Source organism: Uloborus diversus, chromosome 7, assembly GCF_026930045.1.
Source record: "Uloborus diversus isolate 005 chromosome 7, Udiv.v.3.1, whole genome shotgun sequence".
NCBI lineage: Eukaryota > Metazoa > Arthropoda > Arachnida > Araneae > Uloboridae > Uloborus > Uloborus diversus.
The window spans coordinates 13,781,340-13,806,576 of NC_072737.1; the positions used below are offsets into that span (position 1 = coordinate 13,781,340).

The 25,237-nt window shown below is 34.3% G+C and overlaps 1 protein-coding gene across 3 annotated transcripts in view; it reads right to left on the bottom strand.

Annotated features, from left to right (window-relative positions):
* Window positions 1-5,384: 5,384 nt before the first annotated feature.
* Window positions 5,385-25,237, bottom strand: part of LOC129227044 (ceramide phosphoethanolamine synthase-like) — a 183,349-nt gene continuing 163,496 nt past the window's right edge. For all 3 annotated transcript variants that reach the window (XM_054861683.1, XM_054861684.1, XM_054861682.1), the window contains exons 4-7: window positions 23,494-23,777; window positions 11,296-11,418; window positions 7,872-7,952; window positions 5,385-5,614 (exon numbers count right to left, since the gene is read on the bottom strand). In XM_054861683.1, the coding sequence (XP_054717658.1) occupies window positions 5,585-5,614; window positions 7,872-7,952; window positions 11,296-11,418; window positions 23,494-23,777 (518 nt within the window). In that variant the 3' untranslated portion in view covers window positions 5,385-5,584. The remainder of the gene's footprint in view (window positions 5,615-7,871; window positions 7,953-11,295; window positions 11,419-23,493; window positions 23,778-25,237) is intronic.

Below are 25,237 nucleotides of genomic sequence, written 5' to 3' on the forward strand. Positions count from 1 at the left end.
GAAGTCTGTGGCGGACGTGCATCCAGGATGCACACCATAGCATCTACAGCCTTGAAATTTTGTACACAATTACTTCGAGCTACGGGGGCGTGCACCTGGGGTTTTATTTTTTAAAGTTCGATTTAGTTTTTTTTTGTAATTTTTTAAACTCAAATTTCGCGTAAATTGCCTATTATTGCCTATTAAAGGGGTGAAAAAGTGCTTGCATATATTAATATTATATGTTGTTGGAAAGGGTAGAATTTTCCGCGTTTTGCGCAAATTTTTTCAATGCTCTAACTTAAATACGGCGGGAGTTATTTGCGTTTTTAGCTCGAAATTTTTTAGGCTTAGCTAAAATTTAAGTACTACTTTCTTCATTAAATTTATCAGTAAAAAGTGAAGGAATTTTCCCGTAGTTTTCTTTTTGACACCACTGGAAAGAGCGGCTTTTTTAAGTTCAGATCTAATTCTACCATTCTATCTCCAAAGGGAAAAAAGTTACAAGCCGTTAAAAATCAAGTTGGAATAATTTCATCTCCATTAAAATTATTCATTGTTTTATTTGGCGTTGCCATAGATCTTTTCGATTCGCATGTTTCTTTGCTCTTATTCACAAACTTTAAGGGTTTCGATTTTAACGGAAAATCTTAGGCTCAACTCAATTCAAGCCCCGAGATAAAAAGCAAAATATATTACTTGAGACCACGAATATGAAAGCGACTTTCCAAACGTACAAAACTGCAGTTATGCAATGCTCAGGAGCCTCTTAGCCCCTACGGCTCTGCAAGTTGGTACAGGTTATTTTGAAACCCGGGGAAGGGGTGTTTTTTAATCCAAAGGGAGCTAGCTCTAAATGCGTTTTTAATCTGTTTCTTTCTAATTGACGATTTAAATCTTTTTGAATCAAATAATATTGCGAAGCAATCTTCGGGGGTTGGTGAGCATTAGGGGGGCAGACCTCCTAGTCAGGGGTGCCCACAAGGGGGGATTTTGGCGCAAGTTGCGCCATCAAAATTTTGGGGGGGGGATTTTTTAAATTGTTTTTTATTTATTTATTTATTTATTTATTTTTAATTTAAATTAGTGTTTATTTTATTTTTATTATTTTTTATTTCATTTATTTAGATTGTCTGTGTGTGTCATTGGCGTAGCACATAAATTTTCCAATAGCATGGTAATAATAATTAAAAATAATTAAATACATAAATGAAAAATATTAAAAAGAATAAATAAATAAAAAATATGAAAAAGAAAAAAAATAAAAATTATTTTTAAAAAATAAATAAATAAAATAAAAAAAGCTAAAAACAGAAAGGGGGGAGAGTTGAGGAAAATGGGGGGGGGGTATTTGCGCCATTGAACTTGGGGGTGATGGGCACCCCTGCCCCTAGTAATAAAAAAAAATGTTGAACGCGAGAAAGATGAAGAAAATACTTCAGCTGCAATTTTGAAATGTATAGTGCTGCCATCTGATGACGGCAAAAGAAACTTTAACTGAAGTCGAGATTCAATATAATTGCCTGAAATAATGAATGAAATAACGCAACTCTCTCTCTCTCTACGACAGAGGCGAAGCGAGAGGGGAGAAAACGGGGTAAACAGCCCGGGTGGTACTTTGCTGGGGTGGCGAATTTGCTGACTAAAATTATTATTAAAGAAACCAGATAAGGGCCATTCCACGAAAAGATCAATCATTTGTCCCACACGTGACGGCTTATATATTTCATTAAGAAGTAATAATTTTATAGGGTAATGACGAAATTTTTTGCGAAAGAAATCCCACGTAAGTTTGTAATTTATTAAGCAGAAAAAAATGTGTTCAATAATATTTTAAAGTATCATTTTTAATGAAATATATGAGGTGTCACGTGCGGGACAAAATGACCTTTTTCCGTGGAATTGTCGATAAGATTAAACCTACAAAAATCCCAGAATTGGAAATATACAAAACGCAATAATGCGAAGTGCATTTGTTGTGTCAGTGTCTGGGAGGAGGAGGGGGAATGCATAACGGAGCCCATGCCCCAGGTATCAACTTCCTGGATGCTAAGGTCCCAACGCGCAGATCCAAGGATTATGACCTATTGACGAGAACAAAAAGAGGCGAAATGTTAGTTTTTGGACCTTTAACCTCGGAAAGTTTCCGGACGGGGGTCTCGATGCCAACGTCCGTTCTTAATGCCATCAAGAGTGACATAAAACTGCATTTTGAAGATTTCTATTCTGAAGAGAATTCAAATGAGAACCACTTTATCCGACGCCTATTCCTCTAATTTAGACTAATCAAGTTTGAAATGACGTTTGCAGGACTTAAATTTCAAGAAATTTCCGGGACGGAACGTCCTCTCTTCCTTATTCAACTTCGTCAAAGGTAAAATAATAGGGACAATAAAAAAAATAAAGGTAAAATAGCCTTAATAATAAAATAAAGGTAAAATAAAATAATTTTAGGAGGGAGAAAATCCGAATCTTCCGCCCTTTCCGTAAAAATCACCAATGACAAAAAAAATGCGTTTTTAGAGCACAAATGTAGGGGGAAAAAAGGAATATTTTCGTAACTTTAAGACATTCTATCTGTATAAGATATAACCACCAAACCTATTGTAAATTTGGCATGATTTGATGCCTCTTTAAAATCCATAATTTGACTTTTAAGTTAAAGTTATACCGTATCCCTATACAACGATGTACAGTGAAACTTCGGTAACTCGACTACCCCGGTAACTCGACATTTATTTTTCTAATGGGTGACCAATGCTAATTTTAAATAAGCGAAAACGTCTCCAACTTGACACACATTTGCAGAAACCCCTATAAGTCGACATCCAATTGCTATTGTAGACCAATTTTTGCTACCAACATTCTTTCATATTGATCTCTTCTCAGAATTTTAAGCTGCGTTTTCTTGTCGAGTCGATCCTTTTCTGGAAAGTTCTTTTAGAGAATTCCATCCTTATCCAGGGGAGTCAGCCACCACACTCTGTGTAGTTAGTGTACTTCTAAAAGAATAGGAAAGGGTAGGATAAATGTGCCCATGGAAGTCCTTTAGAGAAAGACGACGTCATGACATGTTTTGCACATGATGCTCACTTGTTGTGAGCAGGACTTTTTATCTTGAACGGACCTGACAGAAAAGAAAAGTTTTCACCTCTTTTCAAAAATTATGGATTTATTCCTCACAAAGTGTTCAAATAATATTAGTTATTTTATTATGTACTTTTCAGAAAAGATAAATTTATTTACTGGAATCAATTTTCATACATATTAACATAAGTAACTAAATGATACAGAAACTCTTAAGGAATTAAAGTAATGGAACCTCAGTAAGTTGACATTGACTTAAGCCGACACATCTTCGCGTTCCCTTGAGGTGTCGAGTTATCGAGTATTCACTGCATATCTCGACTGCAATAATTATTTTGTACCCGTTACATCATCCGGTTTTTACTATATTTTCTCTAGTGACTATTCGACACAGAAGCCTTTAGGAACCAAATCTCTAGAAATAAAATAGTGTGTACGATATTGCTGAACACTCCACATAACTTTATTGAGCAATTACTTTGGTTATTGTTCTCATTTGACTGTTTTGAATTCCTATGATTTTATTTCCCCCCTGCCTCCCTCTGCAGCACCACCGTCGACCAGCCCCTCCCGATGCTGCTCCTCCAGCGAAAATAGTATCCAGGTTGCGTCCATATCCTACACTCACATGCACACATACACACGCACACATACACACACATACCCACACACTCATGCCTGCACACAGACACAAACACACGCCCACACACATACATACCCATACACTCATGCCTTCACACAAACACATACGCCTACATACACACACTCTTGATTACAAAAAATATAGTTTGAATTTCAGCTGTCAAAATTCGAATTATTTTTTTATTTTTTTTTTTTTTTACAAAATGGATTGCGAGTGATTTAAAACGACACCTGCGATGAAGGCGCTTTACAAAATCAAGCTATAACTTCCAGAAAGCAATATTTTCTCAACTTGTTAACCTTCTTGGCGGCAGGATATGGCCATTCAAGATTCAACTTCTTTAGCTATGTCTACACTTATACCCTTAATTTCTCGTCTTCAACGTAACGAAAATAAGTTGAAAACAGATAATGTGTGGCATGCGTCATGATTTTTATGCAACTAATTCAATTAACAACAAGTAACTAAAATTAAAAATTTTCAAAACCCCCGACTGAGTCGCACATGTAGAATCAGGAGGGAATATTAAAAATCCTTTCAAAAGCCTTATACTATTAAAATCAATTATAAGTATTTTATTTTATAGAAACTGGAAACAGATAAAAATTTTAAATCAATGCGTTTTCTCAAATTGTGTAAAGAAATTTACATGAAGAGGCCCGTCTCTTAGAATAAATAGTAAAAAGTAGTTTCGCAAAAAGGAGATAGAATTGAAGCCGGAATTATGGGATACAGAGGTGTAATTATGAGCGGGGTTGTGATAACAGCCGAATCAAGTAGCTGGCGGATTGGTTTACATTTAATTCATGTTGTAATGAGATTTCAAAAACGTGCTTCGTAAACTTGCAAAAATATCTAAATTTAAATCAACTACCAATTGAGATTCAATAATGCAATGTTTTGAATGAGAATGTATCTCAAGATATTTAGCAAGATGCTAAAGATCTTGGGATACAGCGGTGCAACTTCCGGCTTCAATTTCTTAGTATAGCGGGACCTCTCTATGCAATTTCTTTACTCTGTGTTATCTTTCCTTGTCGGCCAACAATGAATTCGGTTACCAATCGTGTGAATCAAGGCTTAGCCGTGTTTAAAATATACTTCAAAAAATGTTAGTTCGAATTCTATACAACATGGAAGTTCCAAACCCATTCTATCAGACACAGAAAAAATTACTCTTTATTTTGGCATTAAATTTGTAAATTTTTAAATATGTTTTCATTGCAAAAAAATTCGAAACACATTCTAGAGATTTTTAATTAATATCTTCGTTAATTAATGTCATCCAAATGTGCAAATTAGCTAAGAACACTCTCGGTCAACTCTCCTTTCGAATATTTATTTTTTTTTTCAAAATCGGTCCATCTGTTTAGGCGCCAAGTGCCATAGACAGATACAGACACGTTGAACTTACACCCCCCCCCTTCCTTGTGTGTGGGGGTTAAAACGGCATGCATCAGGGCATGCCTTTCTTTTGTCTACCCTCTCGTCATGTTAAAGATGAAAGTGCATTAGTGTAGGCATATGTACACACTAGGCCCTATACTTTCAGGCTTGTCTGTAAGCGATGTTCGCCACTAACAGAACTTCCTTAGCTGCACAGCAAGACTGATTATACAGGTGTGTGTTTAAGCAAACAACTCTTATTTTTGTGTGAATAAATACCTCCACAAAGTTTTCACGTATTTTCTATTTCCCTGAAAAAATTCAAACACATAAAAATAAAGTATTTTCATTGTGAAGCATATAAAATGTCGACATCTATGTACAAGTTCTGATTTCTTGAGCTATCCGCAAGTCTTCTTTTGATAGTCAATTTAGGCTGTCTTTAGTTTATGTACACATGGAAAACAGAAGATCTGAAGCCTTTTCTCTTCATGATAGGCTAAGGATGTATCCTCGTACCTGAAAGAAATATAAATACTTGTAGAAAATAAATGGTTTGATCAATTAACGGAAGAAAAAAATCTCATGCACAAAATTATCCAAGTGATTCCTCAGAATAAAACGTTGAAAATTTGCTCAAATTTTAATCTACTTTTGTCAGATTTCGTATGAATTCTAAATATTACTCCGAAGAAACTATGATAGGTAAATTCCACTCCCGTGGGGAAATTCATGACTGGTAGAAATTCATTCCTCATTGGCAAGTGTATTTTGTTAATCAGACATGTATCTATGCATGCGGAGTAATCGGCCATAATCGGCCGCTTTGCAGATTATGCATAATAGGCCATTTTATCGGCGGGGAAAATATTTTTATATAATTTGTAAATCTTTAAGCATTCTTTGAAACTAGGAGAGCTTAATTCCACTCCCCTGGGGAAATTCATGACTGGTAGAAATTCATTCGTAATCGGCAAGTGCTTATTCTGACATGGCTAGTGTATTTTGCAAATCAGACATGTTTCTATGCATGTCGAGTAATCGGCCATAATCGGCCGCTTTGCAGATTATGCATAATAGGCCATTTTATCGGAGGGAAAAATATTTTTATATAATTTTTAAATCTTTAAGCATTCTTTGAAACCATGATAGCTTAATTCCACTCCCCTGGGGAAATTCATTACTGGTAGAAATTCATTCGTCATCGGCAAGTGCTTTTTCTTGCATGGCTAGTGCATTTTGCGAATCAGACATGTTTCAATGCATGCTGAGTAATCGGCTATAATCGGCCGCTTTGCAGATTATTCATAACTGGCCATTTTTTTCCAATTTATCGGCGGGGGAAATATTTTTTTAATAATTTTTAAATCTTTAAGTATTCTTTCAACAAGAAACCAAGATAAATAAATATATTAACAATAAATGAATCTAACTTTCTGCAACATAATTATAACATGTAGCATGAAAGTTTACTGCCTGTAACAAAGAAACGTACAAAATTATAAATTAGTCCTTACAGCTAACATACACATAACACTATTATGATGAATTGAATTAAGGTACTTGTAAATTGCAATGCAAAAACATGAGTACCTACTTCAGGATTGCCAGGAAATAAACTATTTCTAGCTGGTTCGTATATGTATTTCCTCCTACACTAAATAATTCACTTTATTTCATAATTTCATTTATCATTTGGTGTTAAAAAATTCAAGTGCATGCAGTAAGTTTTTTTTTTAATTACAAAATTTGATGGTTGAAGTAATGTTAAATTAATTAACTTATTTTTATTTATTTATTTATTTTGTTTGGAATAACTGTTAGTATTTTCATCGTTGCAAAATACTTTACTCGTCACTATCTTTTCCATGCCCTGCCTTTAGCTTTGTGATTTAAGATTACTTGTGTAAAGAATAAAAGTCTTGGACTGCTAATAACAAAAAACTAACTACTAAGTTAAAAGCGTCTGCTTAATACAGACAACTGATTAAGTATTTGAATTTATACATCTAGTTAGAGTAATTTAACTTTCTTAACAACATTATGAAAATTTTGCTCAGAAATTGAATAAATTTTGAAAAAAAAAAAAAAAAAACGAAATGAAGAAATTGTAGCAATAAAAGTCATTATCGATCCTGCCGTTTAATCGACCGATTATTCAGTAATTGAGTTAGCTTATCTTAAATGTTTTTTCAAAAAAAATGCTGCCATTCCGATGAATTTTAACTTGAAAATAAAGATTGTGGGATGATTTTTGGCCCTGTTTTTCAACGAAATTAAAAGGGGCATGTGGCTAGTGTGGCTAATCACAAAGACATTAGAAATTAAGGCAGCATGAAATATAAATGTCAGATTATCGTCAGAGTGAAATCTGTAAGCCATCTTTTTCATTGTTCAATTAAAAATAAATAAAACAAAACTAATTAAACATTAATTTCCTCAAGAATGAAAAAAAAAAAAAAGCACACATTGAAAATCTTCACGACAAAAACAGAAAATAATTTGTAGAAGGGCTCAATAGAGGGCAAACTTAAAAATTGAATGGGTATAGAATTTTTTCAATCAAGTGAAAAGTGCCTTTGGTTGGGTAAAAGGTGAAGCTTTTATACGTTGCGCAAGAATAAAATATCGTTAATTCAAAAAATTAAAATGCGCGTTTCAGAGTTGCTAGAAACTTTTTTCCCAATACAAAAGAAGAGTTGAACTTTCAACTCGATGCACGTTTTAGCAGTAAAAGATTGAGATGGAATTTCTGATTTGTAAAATGAGAACTTACTGTGCAGAGGTGCATTTCCGTAAAAAAAGCCAAGGTGAAAACTTGTACAAAACCCACAAATTGTATCCAACATAGAAATTCCTAAAAAAGTAAAGGAAAATGTAAATTTCAATACTTTCTGATGTTCAATGCATTTTGATAAACTTTACTTAAAAAATCTTTAGCTTAAAAGCAGGGGTGCTCCGAACTAAAATTTTTAGGAGGGGCGAAAATTCTCAATTTGACGAATCAAGTTAAAATTTCGCCGAATAATAAAATACGAGTCTGCACAGGCACATCTGTCATACATATACATGAATAGCATCTAATGAGAGGTAAAATTAGTCATCATTAAAAAATTATAATAGATAAATAAAATAAATAAACAAGATTTTTTCCATTTTGCAATTCTGTCTCTAAATTTTCCGCATAAAGAAATTTTCGGTAGGTCACAATGTCCTCCCGTGACCTCCTATCTGCCCCCCCCCCCCTGCCAAAAGCTATAGAAAATTAGACCGTCATACTCAGCTGATGGTGTATTATCCTCTGCGTCATTACGTTACAACAACATATGAGGCAGTGAGATGCAAAGGGATGTAAGTGGCAAAATTAAAAATTTGGAGATAACCAGTACACATGGTAGATGAACCTCTCCTCTATCTTGGGGCAAGAGATGGTACTGGTAGCCCTGGTAGGTGCTGCTGTATAGCATGATTTAGAGAAAAAATTCAAGGAAAGCCTACCTAGGACGTTATCTTTAAACGTGTTTTACTCAAAACTTGTAAATGTCCACTAACATCATCTCTTTGTTTATCAATGCCTCAACTAACGCTCGATGTTACGAGCAATCTTCTTATCCTGAAAAATAGTTAAGTTAAAACAATTTAATATTTAACTAGCTGCGTTGCCCGGCTTTGCCCGGTCTACCTTGAAAAAAAAAAAAAAATGCGTCAAGTGAAATATCTTCAATAACCAGAATTAAATGAAAGAAAAAAAAATCCATCACGCAAAATTTTCTCGCCAAACAATAACGACAGGTACTAAAATACTTTTAAGAAATTAAAATAAAATGAGAAAGATGAATTTAAAAGGCGTAACCATGGAAATACAAAATAAAATAAGTCTAAGAATTGAAAATGAGAAAGATGGAAATAAACAATGGATTCAAAAAGCGTTACCGTGGAAACGCAAAATAAAATGGTTAAAAACTTGAATAGAGAACAGATTTTTGAACTTCATTTAATTCGCTTGTAACTTTTTTTCTAATGGAGATAGAGATTTAAACTTCCGACCATAGGTCGAGTTAGATCTGGAGTAAAAGAAGCAGCTCTTTCCAATGCTGTCAAAGAGAAAACTGTGGGAAAATTCCTTCACTTTTTATTGATGGATTTAATGAAGAAAGTAGTGCCTAAGTTTCAGCTAATCCTAAAAAAATTCGAGATTAAAACGTAAAAACTCCCGTCGCAATTAAGTTAGAGCATTGGAACAAATTGCGTAGAACGCGGAAAATTCTTCTCTTTCCAACGATATTTAATATTACTATTTGCGAGTAATTTTTCACCCCCATATTCGGATATTTATGTGAAAATTGGGCCTAAATTGGAATAAAAAAAGAACAAAAAGAAGAACTATTCATCGATTTTTTTTCGAACTGGTCTGCAAACCTTTTCAGGACTTAAAGGAACAAACTGAAAATTTCACCGAAATCCGCCGGGTAGTTCTCGAGTTTTGCGAGTTCAAACACACAGACGCTTTTTTGGGACTTCATTTTATACTATGTAGAGATTTTCTTTTGCGATCCAAAGACGGAAAAAAGTATCTTTCTCACGAGCTCAATTTATGTAAAGAAGAAATCCTACTGGTTCTTTTTAAAATCACTTCGAGCTGTAGCAATTTAAACAATCTCTGTTTGTGTAAATTAATATGGACGCACGCATCTTTTAAAGTCTTAAACCAAAAAAAGTCTAAATTTCATTAGTTTAATGTTTGATGCCTGAATAAAAAAGAAAAAGGAAATTATGCAAATTCTATTGTATTTTGCATTAAATTTCTATGGTATGAAATTCTTTATTTTCAGTGTACCGTGCCTTAAAAATAAATACATCCCATATGGTGCCTAGTTGTCGATGAAGTTTGTTTTTACGGACTCTCGATATTACGAACTTTTTTTGTGGTCCCAAGGATTTCGTCAATTTCATCGTCAATAATTGTATTATGGTTGGATCTTTGTAACCTATCCGCTTTTATCTCTCTTAATTCCGAAGAAACATTGCTAAATTTTTCAATTAAAAGAAAATTGGGAGGAAAAGATTGGCAGAAATTTGGATTTCAGCGGAATAATATTTCTGTGTCATAGCAACCCAGTATACAAGAAAATTTAAAAAAATAAAGTAAACGAAAATGAGCCTTTGCGCGCGAGGCTTTTGTCAAGTCCCGTTGGAATACGTTAATTACTCCGGAATCATTATGACTTCAATTATGGTATCCTAGAGCTTCGAGACCCTTGAAATGGTACAATACAAAATGAAAAAAAAATGGCACAAAGAACTGAAAATCGTTATTCAATGCTTTGTTACCATTTAACCGTTAACTGCTAGAATCAACGAGCAAACTATATTTTGATGAAAATAGCTTTATTGTAATCATTTAATTCTCTTTATGAAAACCCATTGTCACACAGGGAATTATTCTTTTCTATCAGCAAACTTTGATGAACTAGAATTCTAACCTGATATTCCCTCTTCGGAACTCAAGAAACTAGAATCCTGACACTCTCATTCTGCATGAGAGCAAAATTCAGTAAATATAGCTTTCATACTTCTTACTTGTATAGCTGCAGAACTTGATAAGACTTGATAGAATTCTGGCACTTATTTTCAATATTTAGAATTAGATTAAATAAATAGTACCTTGCCAGTGATACTCTGCCACCAGAAATATATAAGTTAGAATTCTGGCACTTATTCTGTCTGCAGAACTGTAGTTGGATTAAACCTAATCTTGCAGCGTTGTGAAGACTACGCAGATCTCAATCGTAGCATTACGACGCTGCCAGGTTAGGTTTGCCCCAACTACAGGCAAACTAAAATCCTGAAACTCATTCTGTCTCCGGAACCACAGAAACTATAATTGGGGAAAACATAACCAGGCAACATTGTGTAAACTATACTCCAGTCGCAGCATTACGATGCTGCCAGGTTAGATTTGCCCCAACTATAGACATAGCTTTCATATTATATCTGTAGAACTAGATAAGCCAGAATCCTGATAATCTTATTCAGTCTGAAGGATTACATAAACTAGAACCCTTACACTAATATTCTGTCTTTAGAGCTTAAGAAACTAGATATAGCATTCACATTACATCAGTAGAACTGGATTAGTCAGAATCCTGAAGCTCATATTCACTCTGTAGGGTTATATAAACTAGAATCCTGACACTCACCCACATCTTGTTGATGTATATGGCGAATAAAAGCATCTGTATGAAGGTGTGTGCATTAGACATCCGCCAGAACCACATCAGGACCCACGTGATCGACGACTTCAGCACTTCGCTTTGAGCAATCTGAGGGAACAAGCATTGTCAGAGATACCAAAACAAAATGGAATGTGTGAAAACATTAGATCACAATATTAACAACACCAAGAACTACTGAGATGAGTACTAAAACTCAATTATAAAATGTTCAGTTTAAAATCAGCAACACAAAGAAATTTTAACATCTCCTACAAAATATACTTTCTGTTAGAAACGGTTGGTAAAAGTCAGTATCCTTATATGAAGTAGTGAGAAGCAAAGGGATGTAAGTGGACATTTTCAAGTTTTGATTAAAACGCGTTTAAAGATAACATCCTAGGTAGGCTTTCATTCATTTTTTTTTTCTAGATCTTGCTGTATAGCAGCAACTACCAGGGCTACTAGTACTATCTCTTGTCCCAAGACAGAGGAGAGGTTCACCTACCATTTGTACTGGTTATCTCCAAATTTTCAATTTTGCCACTTACATCCCTTTGCTTCTCACTGTCTCATATGAGAATGAACGCTTTAGCTTTTCCCAGTGCTATTTATTTGCAACCGTTCAAACATAATGATGAAAGGATGTTTCAAATAATTTTAGTTGTGTCACCAGTTTGGCCCTACAACAGAGTCAAATATTTCCACATTATTAGTCAGTCTTTAGTTTCTGGTCGCCAACTAAATGATTGACTGTTTGGGATCTTCCTGACTGATAGCATAGTAATAAAGTCATACTATACCATCCATCTATTTTAATGTGCAGAAATTGGTTTAATTATTTTTTACTTTTCTGCAGGGGTGCAGAAAGTGTTTCTACTGCCAACATTTAACCCAATCTATATGAAAATTTCCCCTAAATTTTACAATATGCTTTATGTTTCAGTATATTGTTCATTGATTACTATAGGTATGGATAATTTTGAAAAAAAAAAATAAAAAATAAATAACAATTGCATCTTTAAAACTATTAGAATGAACTGGTAACTTATAGAACTAGGTATCTAAAAGGTAAATTAAGTAAATGCATATATAAGTTTAAATTGAAATCTCTTAATATTTATTATTAAATGTAAATTATTATCCAACGTTAATAAAAATATAAAGAGTAGTGATGCAAAAAAAAAAAAAAAATGCATTCAAAAGTCACTTGCAAAAAAAATCGTTAAAAAAAAAAAATAGAATCTGCAAAATTACCCAGATGTTCAAATTTCCCCGATCCTAGATCGCCGGATTGGACATATTCTGCACCCGTGGCTTAATGTTGCAATTTTTGGCGGAAAATACGCTGCCGAATCCAGTGTCAGTTTAGTATGAACAGCGAGTCTACAAATTATAAAATTTCCTTACATTTGAAGGCGCTATTCTGTAGTTTCACCATACTTTGCAGGCGTAGGAAACTGCCTAAATACTCATTTATACGAACCAATAAATTATCTTAAACTATGGATTTACTAAGCATAACTTTTAAGGATACAGTGGACCTTAAAAACCCACTTTTTTGCTTAATAATAGATTTTCATGAAAATTGTAACACATGTTTATAGTATAAATAAATATTCAAATATAAATTTTTGTCAAAATATATTGAAAAGTTTTTGAGATATTAATCTTTTTTCTTTTTTCTGATAACAGATAGTCGATATTTTTTAAAGAAGCTCCATACGGCACCGGTTTTTACAGAAACAGATAAAAATGAACTTTTTGTACTCTTTTTAAATGTAAAAATTAATGTTAATAGAAAAATTATACTTGATCCTTTTTGAGTAACAAGTAATATAATGAGAGATTTTGCTCCGAAAATCGTAGAAATCGAAAAAATACAATGAATTATTTTTTATCTGCATTCCATGCTATGATATACAAAAGTTTTCTAGTAACATTTACTTTTACATTTAAAAAGAGCACAAAAAGTTGATTTTTATCTGTTTCTGTGAAAATCGGTTCCGCATGGAGCTTTTTTCAAATATACCGATTATCTGTTATCAGAAAAAGAAAAAAATCAACATATCAAAAACTTTTCAATTTATTTTGACAAAACTTTATATTTTAATATTTTTCTATGTTATAAACATGTGTAAAAATTTTCAAAAAAATTTATTCATAAGCAAAAAAGCAAAAAAGTGGATTTTCAAGGTCTACTGTACCCTTAACATGTGAACAATAACACATGCCTCCATTTCTTTAAAGTTACTTTAAAGTATAGATTATTTAATAGGGCGTACAAGGACACAAGTTTCTTCCCCTTTATTTCAGTGTTAATAAATCTTTCTCATATAGTAGACTAGACCCTCGTTTTACGCGGGGGTTACGTTCCTCGAAAATGCCGCGTAAATCAAAACCGCGTAAAAAAAGACTTACTATTAATGTTAAAATTAGGTCTCGTAGATAGGAAAAAAAAAACCTTCATTCTAGTGATGACTAATTGAACAGTAAGTTTAATGTACGCTTACATCGGCCTTCATGCACAACATGTATAAAGAAAACACAAATGAATTTGGTGTTTATGAAAAGGAGCTGGCTACGGTAGTCTTTGGGGAGTCAAGAATTTTCCTCTGCAGTTCTTTGCGAGCATTAACGCATCCATGATCATTTCCATAATAGAATCTTAATTCACTAACAAATCAGAAAGATCATCTCTATTGTCAAGGAATGGCTCAATATTTCCAATGTTGACGTTTTCGGTTCTGTGTCATCGATGTCGATATCCTCGTTGCTTTTGTCCTCTTTTGTCGCTCCAAAAATTCTTCTTCCAGTGAGTTCTGATCTATGTGGGTTTAATAACTTTACTTCTGGAAAGAGCTCTAGAACCAATTGCATAAAATGTCTCCAGTGATCCAAAGCTCGATTATTAGCACGCCAAAATGCAGTTTATTACGTGCAATCTGAAATTTTTAGAAGTTGAATTTTGAAAGAGGGGAAATTTCATTTGTTTGCATTTCCGCATCTGCCTAAAACCGAAACTCATCTGCGTAAAATCAAATAAAGGTGTCAAATCTTAAACAGCGTAAAATAAGCCCACGTAAAACGAGGGTCTACTGTACTTATATACAGTCTACTGTACTGACTATAAAACTGAAATAACGACGAATATTTGAAGAATTAAACGAAGTTGATACAAATACAGACATTAAAACAAAAGAATTTATCTGTTACTTATTAAAGAAGCAAGAAGTGACATGTGTTTCTCTGGTGAACGATTTTTACACTGGTTTTAGTTTTCCGGCTATGTTACCGTGACAACAGTTTTTCGAAGTTTATGATACGTTTCACAGCAGAATGTTTAAGCCATAAGTTAATAAATTGCGGTTAAAACTAGCTACGCTGTTAGGGCGTATTTTCATATGAAAGTGAGTAATATCATTTTCAATTATGCAGTCATTTTTATTAGTTAATACATGCAATTATTTCGGCTTCAGTTTTGTAATTAGTTCCGCTTTGGTTTTTGAAGATTGGGTCTTTTGTACCGGGCATTTCCATTTCTGGATAGTTGCCAAATGTAATTAAATTTTAATCATAATCGTCTAATTGGGAAGTATGTCCCTGTTTTCAAATGCATGGGTTGATATATTAATATTAAACAAGGGGCAAAATTCCACTTCGAAAAATTTTACAAAGGACACTTCCCACAATTATGTTGCAGAATGAACTGTAGATTTCAATACCAGATAAGAAGCAAAAGGGCTTCTAGAAGGTGCAAAAAATAAATAAATAAATAAATAAATAGGTGCAAAAAATGCAAAAAATAAAAAGAGAAAGAATTTTTTTAAAAAAGCGCGATTGCACACAGCTTTAGGAGCGCAAATAATAATTAATAATAATAAACCAAAAAAAAAGATAATTATTAAAAAAATAAATAAATAAATAAAAAGTTGCTGAAACTTGAGAGCGGATAGACGGGAGGACGCATCGGGGGACCGCCAGTCCGCCCCTGCCCCCCTCCTCTAAACCTTTCCCCCGAGAACCCGTGATTTTCTGCAACATTGGCAATGGTTCATGCGAGGACTGTATAGGGCCAAACTTCCAATAGACGAAAATTCCGGCTTATCAATTCCCACCTTTTGCAAAATATGACTACGTTAGTCCCTGTGCCCAAATACCCCCCCCCCCCCCCCCCTCTTGCAGCGAAAGTGACAGAACTAGAAAAAAACAGCAATTAAGAAAATAAAGTTTTTACGCAATAGCAGTTTTCTGTGACAGTCTCAAAAAATTACAATACGCAAAAAAAAAAAAAAAGACTCCGGCAAGAAAGTGACACAACTCAAAATTTGGGAAAAAAAAAAAACTACAAGCTATTAGTTTAAAATCTAAATTTAATGTTCTTTCTTGCCACAAAACTCGAACAAAGTTAGCTTACACAACTGGTGCCTGGTGCCGTAAAAAACGATATAATCAATTGTGACACATCGTTAAAATTTTCTTTATTAGGAAATGACATTTTTGGACGTTAAGTGTGCATTATCAAGGAAGAAAAACCTAACCAGTAAACATGTTATAATCTGTTTGCTCGTTACGTAAACAAAAATGTAATATATAAAATGTTTCTCAAAAGATGTCGCCACCAGCGCAGATTTTCGTTGCATGAATTTTTATTTTTTTTTCTTCTTTTTGTTACGTGAATGATACTTTTTACACTTTCTGTTTAATCAATAAATAAAAGAGGGGAGAAATGTGAAAAAGAATATTGTGCACAAGAAAATGTGAACTTTTGAATTATGTACGTACTGTTTGTTTTTTAAAAGTTAAGGTTTGCTAAACTTCACAATGATTCATTACTACTTCATTCTCAAGAAGTATCGAAAGTGTGTGTATGGGGGGGGGGGGGGGTAATGTTGCTCATAACAGCCCTTACGTGTTTATAAATTAACATATTAGGAGAAAAGCCAGGGATGAGGGGCATCATTGTACATATCGCTCCATTGAAATTTTTTGGAGAGTTATTAGAGATGTTTTTTTCTTTGTTTTGGTGGGGGGTTTCCTGTTCTTGGGATTCCTCTTGGTATTTGGAGAGGGGTGCTCCTTTAGTCTTGGAAGTGAGGCACCCGCGCGCACCTCTTTTTTTAACTATATGTGTTACGACTAAGTGCTCTGAGAACCTAACTGATACCCACTTATAAAAAAAAATACAAATTGCCTGTCAAATATTTGGACTTGCATTGATAAAAAGAGAAAAAGAAAGAAAAATGCAAAAATTGGTTTCACGATGAATCCACTTTATAAATAGAAATGGCACATATGAGAATTTTTACTTCTTTGCACGAAGTAAGGGAGGTATTGTAATCACGAAAAAGTTTTCGTTAAAACTTTTGCTTTCATTTCCATTTTAACCACCCGTGATTGGTTGACGACCCATGATTGGTGGTGGTCCTAAAACTGAATCATTTAAGGTGACACAGGGCTTTCAAACTCGCGAAAATCTATCAAAATGTCAGTTTTTGGATTTTTACATATTTAAGTAAGAGAATTCTGTTGGAGTAATTTGTCGAAAAAATTTTGTCAATCGGTGCAAAATTGGCTGGGTTGTGCAAATTTTCGTATGTACCACGACCCTTTGTTTACATTAAAAACATTAAAAACCTTTTTTTAAATAATTAAGAAAAATAAACATATGTTGTGATGATTTTTTAAGGCTTATATGGGATAATATAAAATTTTTTTCATAAACATGAAATCAATTCTTTAAAAAGTAGAAAAATTTGAATTTTCAAAATGGCATTGATAAATTCAATTTTTTTCAAAAATATTGTCCAAATTAATGAACATTTTGTATTGTTATGAACTATAACTTCTTTAAGTTTATCATTTTATAATATTTTACAAACATAAGAAAAAAAATTTTTTCTTTTCAGTTAGTTTTTTTTACGGAAAAACTCAAAATTCCTTTTTTTTCAAAAGCAGATATTACATAAAAAACCACTAGCTGATATTGAAGTGCGCGTTTCATATTTAGCACTATCTTTCTGAAAATTGAATTGTGACACAATATGAATATCCGAAATGCTTTGCTGGAGCACTTTTTTTTTTTTTTTTTTTTTATTGTCATTATTTTCCAAAGACATTTTTGGTACTACAGTTTTTTTTTTTTTTTTTTTACAAAAGAAAAAGCGTAATATTGTGTTTTTTTCCAATTTAAAATATTTTAAAGCAAAAAAATTAGAAAATATTCCCAACAAAATGTTAGTACAAGTCTAAAAAATAATTTCAAATTGCAATTTAGTGTGCAAACGTAAAATTAAGAAGCGGACTTTGTTTCAAATAGAGTTTTTTTTTTAATTTTTAAATAAAAAAAATTGAATCATTGAAGTATTGAAATTAAACTTTGTGAGTGTTTAATAATAGTAGACACATTCTCTGCTAGAATTTCAAGAAGTTTCATTAAAAAATAGAAAAATTTAGAAATGATAGTCCTCTTTCGCCTTAAAAGTTTTATTCCTAATAAGCATAAGTACACGAACCGTTTTTCTTCTTTCTTTTTGAGTAATTGAAAAATTGATCAAACAAGTGTCATACAGGGAAGACACGTGGTTTACTGTACACATCAGGTTTTCAAAAGTATTTTGCTCGTTTTACATGGTAAAGCCAGTCTGATTTTTTTATCGACCACCAAAATTCATCCTGGGATCGATCTAATATTTTTTTTTTCTATGAGTTGTGTATTCTAATGTGGCATTATCTCTCTGTCCGGATCTCTTTCTGTCAGGATCTCTCTCTGTTAAGATCTCTGTGACGCGCATAGCGCCTAGATCGTTCCGCTGATTATTTCGTACCATGGGGGTGCGCACCTCGAAGCGATTTTTCGAAAATTCGATTTTGTTCTTTTTCTATTCCAATTCTGAGAACATTTTCCCGAGCAAAATTATCATAAGATGGACGAGTCAATTACCAAGTTATCATAACTTGGAACCGTAACCTGGGCAAGCCAATTGGCGAGAAATTTATTATACATGATTTGTAAATATACAGGCGAACCAAAAGACGTTTTAATTTTCTACTACGGGCAAAGCCGAGCGGGTTGTTAACTGTTTGACATGGGGGGTTAACTGTTTGAGATGAAATATTCTAATTTGAATCGCAAAAATTAAAGCACATGTGAGGCAAAAAGAAACAAAGGGACGCAAGTGGCGAAATTAAAAATTTGGAGATAACCATTGCAAATGGTAGGTGAACCCCTCCTCTATCTTGGGGCAAGAGATGGTACGAGTAGCCCCGGTAGGTGCTGCTGTACAGCATGATTTAGAAAAAAAAAATCAATGAAAGCCTACCTGGGGCGTTATCTTTGAACGCGTTTTATTTGAAACTTGAAAATGTCCACTTACAACCCTTTGCTTCACACTGCCTCATTTTTGAAATATGCAAGATTTTTTAATGCTAAGAAATATTGTTAGCACTGTAGAAACCTAAACCATAAGAAAGGAACAAATTTGAAGTAAAGAAGGCGATACCACATTTTGGGATTAAAAAAAAAATATTAATTTGAATTTTTGGTATCTTGAATTCAAATCATGTTTTTCGCAATCACGAGCGTGTGTGTTTAGGTATGTATGCGCGTGTGTGTTTGTGTGGGCGCATGTGTGTGGGTGCGTGTGTGAGTGTATGTATGCATATGTGTGAATGTTGTGTATGCAGTGCTGTGCGTGTATGCGTGTGTGCGTGTAGGCGTTCGTGTGTGTGTGTGTATGAGGCAGGTGTGTTTGTGTCTGTGTGCAGGCATGAGTGTGTGTATGTGTGTGTGTAGGAGTGTGTGTGTAGGTGTGTGTATGTAATGCGTGTGTGTGTAGGATATGGACGCAACCTGGACAAGGTTTTCGTAAGAGAAGTAGCATCGCGAGGCCGGTCGACGCGACGGTGGTGCTGGCGGGAAAATAAAATCAGCGTAACGCCAAAAACAGTCAAATGAGGACAATAAGCAATCGTGATTGCTCAAAAAAAAGTTTTACAAAAATAATAATAATAAAACAGAAAAAACGGGGGACGGTGGAGGGGGGGCAAAAAAAAAAAAAAAAAAACCTCTAAGTATTCGGATTTTGAGCGGCAGCGAAGAAATGAAAGAGGAAAAAAAATTTTGCTGAGGCTGATTTTGAGATCATATGAGTGGTAATTGATGTAAATTTAACAGCTTAACTCACGTTTTGCATAGATTTTGATGAATTATGTACACAATAGCTTTCTCCGAAGACACACTTACACATGAATTAGACTTACATTATCTACCCCAAGGTATTTTGAGGTGTCACAAACACTTGGTAATCATTTCATTGAGCAAGTGTGGCTTGTTTCAGCAAAAAAAAAATATTAGCTAATATCTAAACAAGGAATACATAAACTAAAAGTTACTGCTTGTACTAAATAATGTTTCGTAAAGATGTACAGCAAAGTAAAACAAATAGTCATGGCCTGAAAGTTTTGACACTTCTGCTTTTTTTTACAATTTCTAGTTTTGGTTTCTAAATTGTAAAATAAAATAAATAAATGAACCATAAAAAGTGGGGAGGTCGAATCGCCGCCACTGCTTCTCACAAACGCAGTAATAGTGGAAATGCCATTTGTTAGTTTTATTCGATACTAGTGGTACCCGCTCGGCTTTGCCCGTAGTAGAAAATTAAAAGGTCTTTTGGTTCGCCTGTATATTTACAAATAATGTATGATACATTTCTCGCCAATTGGCTTGCGCGGTTACGGTTCCACGTATGATAACTTGGTAATTTACTCAACCATCTATGATAATTTTGCCCGGGAAAATGTTCTTAAAATTGGAATAGAAAAAGAACAAAATCGAATTTTCGAAAAATCGCTTTGAGGTGCACACCTCCATGCTACGAAATAATCGGCGGAACGATCTAGGCGCTATGCGCGTCACAGAGATCTTAACAGAGAGAGATCCTGACAGAAAGAGATCCGGACGGAGAGACTTTCAGCTTTGTTATTGGTAAAGAAAAGAAGTTTGAAGCAACCCTAGATCAAATAAGTTGAAATTAAAAGTTTTGGTCAAAACAAAGAAACATTATTTTTCTTAAATGAATACAATATTTTGTACCACACCACATACACAACACAATTCAATAAAGATATAGTCATTACTTTTGTTTTATATTGCTTCGAGAATTTTTTCTTTTTCATCGATGTTCACACGTTTTTATTCTCAATTTATAAAATTTTACCCTGATTTTAATCACTTTTTAAAGCAATTTCCTGATAACTTTTTAACAAGAGGGACGTTAGCCACTAACTTTTGAAATGACGTCGTCATATCCATTATAATAATTTCATAGTTCATAAAATCAATGAAGATGCATTACCAACTCTCATCCGTTCCTCCCACGCAATAAATTGAGTGAAGCACAGTGAAACCCTATCTTGTTCAAACCCTCTACATCTAAGGTTTCGAGGATAATATTTGCCGAGGGGGTTGAAAAAATGTTATTTAGATAGCGGCTGGAAACGAAGCGTGGGTAGACTAACTGCAGTAAATCGATAAACGATCTGAAATTTCAAACTCTATGAAAAGAAGCACTTAGCAATCGGAAATAAATATAGTCCATAAAATATTTCAACTATCTAAACAGGGGTGTACATCCCCCCCCCCCCCACGTTCAATGACACAATTCTCCCCCCATCCATCCACAAAAAATTTTCTTATTTTTAAATTTTTAGCCCTCTTTTTTCATTTTATTTATTTTTTTTTTTAATATTTCTTAAATTTTATTTATTTTTTGAAATAATTTTTTTGTTTGTTTATTTATTTTTAAACATTACTATTATTTTATTAGAAAAGTTCTGTGCTACGCCAATAACATACACACACATACACTTTAAAAAAATATTGAAATAAAATATAAACAGAATACAAAAAAATAAAGTAGTTTAAATTAAAAATAAATCACAAAACAAATTTAAATAAATAAATTTTAAAGTTTTAACTCCCTCCCCCCCCCCCCCGTGTCCAAATGTCAGGAAGAGCAACTTAAAAAAGCCCGTTTTACATCATTTTGTCTTGTTTTGAAAGTTGTTCCAGAATGTAAATTTTGTGCAACTAATCAGATTCGGTACTTATAAAGAGCAAATGATCATGGAGCACAAATAAGCACAATAAAGCACAAATAAGCAATTTAGTTGCGTACATGCGTTTCGGAGCTTCAAGGAACTCCTTTTTCAATGAAGCAAAGTGTAAGCTTTAAGATAAAAAATCATCTGAGAAAAACAGCACGCTGGAACAAAAGCAGTTGTGAAAGTTAAAATTGGAAAGGGACAAAGCAAAATGAAACCTAGGGCTAAAATTTATTACGTAATTCCAATCAAGATAAAACCGTTGAGCAATAAATTACCAAAAAAGCCCCTATAAATTACCCTACAAGCGATAAATTTTGATTCATAAATGAAACAGATTCGTATTTAAGTGATAAGTTCAATACGAATACGTTATCCATATTTTTGGAAATTTTCAAAAGAAAAGTACTAAGAAATATACAGGGTGTTCTGTTTTAACCTGCAAGACCTTTATTTTCGCAACCGTTAGCCCCAGATATATACTTCTAGTTGAAGAATGTTCAAAATCAGGTGCAGAGTTAAGATAGTAAAAGCTTGTAGGGAAAATAAAAAATAAAAAAATACAAAATTTAACTTTTTATTCGGGCCCCAGGTCCTTTAATTTATATATAGGAAAATAATCTCCATTGAAAAATAATTCCAACACAAAGTTTGAAATTAGTACGACTAATATTCACCGAGACGTGAAACGCAGCGTTTTGTGACTAACACCACTTTTCACTGACCGTCAATAACACCTTTTGGGGGGGGGGATGATATAGCACTTAAGAAGTGTTTAAAATTATATGTGTGTATAGAGTGGTTTTTCAAATTGTTCGAGGTTTTGCTGTGTGTTTTTACGTATCACGGCATAACATTTGCATTTATTTTTGAATAGCAATGAAAAATAAAAATATTTGGTTTTTTTACTTAAACAACCTGCCATTCCCCTGAAAGGGCGATAAGTGCGAAAGGGCAACAACGTGGAACATAAGTGAAAGACAACAGAACATAAGTGAAAGACAACAACGAATAGAAGAATTATATCTGTACTAGAAAATCACCCGTCAAGGCATGATAGGTGAAAATTGCTTCTACTTTTCTAAATTTTTACGAAGTCATTGCCTGTTTGGTGATATTTTGATGATTGAAATTTTAATCTTAACTCCAGTGGATGAGTTCTGAACTCCAGTGGATAACATTAACTTTCAACCACTTTTTTGATTCTTCATTCCCCTAAAATGACTGTCTTACCAGTAAAACAGTGAAGTGACCGTATCGAGTTCAGCCCTCGTCACGATAAAGCCTTTCCCTACATGTCAAACATTACCAAAACTCATTATCAAATTATCATGCCGTGGCGTGAGTATCATTGTTGAAACACGCTGGTTAATCTATCATCGGCTATTATCTATATGAGGATGATTATTTTAACCGACTCCTTGAAATCGATAACGAAACGTTCCTTTCTATATATATAAAAATGAATGTTTGTCTGTATGTCATCCATGAACTCAAAAACTACCCGGCAGATTTGGCTGAAACTTTCACCGTTTGTTATTTTTGGTACTGGGAATGTTTATAGACCAGTTCAAAAAAAAATCCGATCGATAGTTCCTTTTTTATTCCAATTTAAGTCACAATCCACTAATAAAATTATCGGCTGCAGAAATTAATTCGCGTGAAAGATCTCATTGATAAGTTAGCTGTTGCCATTTTTCTTGAGTTTGAACAAATAAATTCTTTCTTTATTGTTTTATGGCTTTTCATGCAACGGGGGGATTTAAAACTTTTTCTATTTGATATTTTTAGCGATGGATTGATCTTGCAAACTGCGTGAGTACAAAATTTGAGTATAGTCACGGCTTCACTTGATACCTGGACCAATTATTATGAAAATTGCTACATATATGTATTTTTCCACGAAGAAGGTGCATAATATGCTCATTGAAGCCACTCGCCACCAGGTGGCACTGCAGAGTAGCAACTTCTGCCCCGTTCAACCGATTGTCATGAAAATGAGTATAATGATGTATTTTTTTGTTGGCGTAGCAACGCGCGTCGAGTACAGCTAGTATCCCATAAACCATGCAAGGCACTTACCGTCTGTGCATCTGTGGGTGCGGATGATTCCAACAGGTTGTGGTAGGCATTGATGTAGTGGTCCCAAAAGAAGGCACCAACGGCTAGCTGCAGGCCAAAGCATAGAACGACCAGGAATACACGGCGCTGTCCGGCACCCCCGTTCGTCGCCGGTACACTGGTACAGTTGGAAGATAGGACTGGTAGAGCCACGCCCTCTTTGCATTCCCGGCACACTTCATGGGCACTCACGGGGAGGTAATACTTGTGTTTGGCCATGGAGCTTCGGAGTACCTGGAAGCAACCTTTCAGAAGTACAAGTATTAGATCCCATTAAATCTTTTTAACGCAGTACAAAACAGAGCTAAAAGAATTTATCAAACTAGGGGGCTATCGCCCCCTGCTCGCTATCGCTCGCCAACCCCCGGAACTGCTTACGCAGTTCCCTGTGGATCGCTTCGCGATCCATGCTCGCTTCGCTCGCTCGCTGTATGCCAATACATTAGCCTAGCTAAAATTTTCCGTAAAAATTAAAGTTGGTAATTGCATTTAGGTCACCATCCATTTAACCAATATGAAAATTACGTTCATAATGTTAATTTGTCTGCTTTAGCCAGATTTTCGACAGTTTAACTTTGCTGTATGTAAGATGACTGCCTTGGCAATGTGCACAACTTTACCATTATAGATACAAAAGTGTCTGTCATTGCTTTGGAGAGATTGCACTTCTACCTGTTGGTCCGCGGAAGGTATTTTATTTCCCTTCTACCACCCATTGGAAAACCAATGAAGGCATTCCCCTATCCGCCACCTGGGGACGCGCCCTCTAGGGGTTACAGGCTCCCCCGAGGGATGTATTTACATTATTTACACTCTTATATATTTACATATTTACACTCTTATATATTCTAATCTGAGAAAACTTCCTCATATACACAATTAAAAATGTCCCGTTTGGGAGCCACAACTGACACTGCTTCAAAAGATCTTGTTCTTGATAATGCCACATAGAGCTGGCCATGACTAAAAACAGGCTCAGAGAGCACCAAACATATTTTCTCAAACGTTTGTCCTTCTTGTTGTTATTCTGAATCCTTGCCACGTCACGAACAAAAAATGGTTTAACTAAAAACGCGAAAACTCGCCAAGGCTACTTTGCTTGCACAATACTAAAACTACTATAACCCTAAACAAATTTGGCGAAACCTTTCAGCTGAGAATAAAAGGAATAAAGTAAATTCTTTCTCGGTTATTCATTTTGAACTGAACTGTCGTACTGAAGCAGAGAATAGACGACGCTCAAAGCGCCTACGCGTTCAAAACAACATTGCCGATGAACATGATTGTGGAGCAATGTGTGAAGAATGCGAATTTTGTGGTGCTCTTTATTGGCAGAAAGAGCGTAATACTGCAAATAAATATACTAAATGTTGCCATGACGGAAAGGTGCGGTTACCGGCATTGTGTGACGCACCTGATCTGTTGAAGGAACTGCTGACTGAAAATTCCCCAGCCGCTAAAAATTATCGGCAGCGAATCAGAGAATACAACTCTGGAAATGGCTCGTCTTAAATTGGATTCAAGAACGGTTTCCTGCCTTCTTTGAGCTTTTCTTTGCTGATTAAGGTTGAAATGGGCCACAGCCCGACTCAAACTCATCTCAAAAAAAAAAAAAAAGTTCGTTGAGTATTGATTATTCTGTGATATGATAGTCTGAGATGATATTCTGAGTATTGAGTATTCTGTGATTCAAGATTTCAAAACA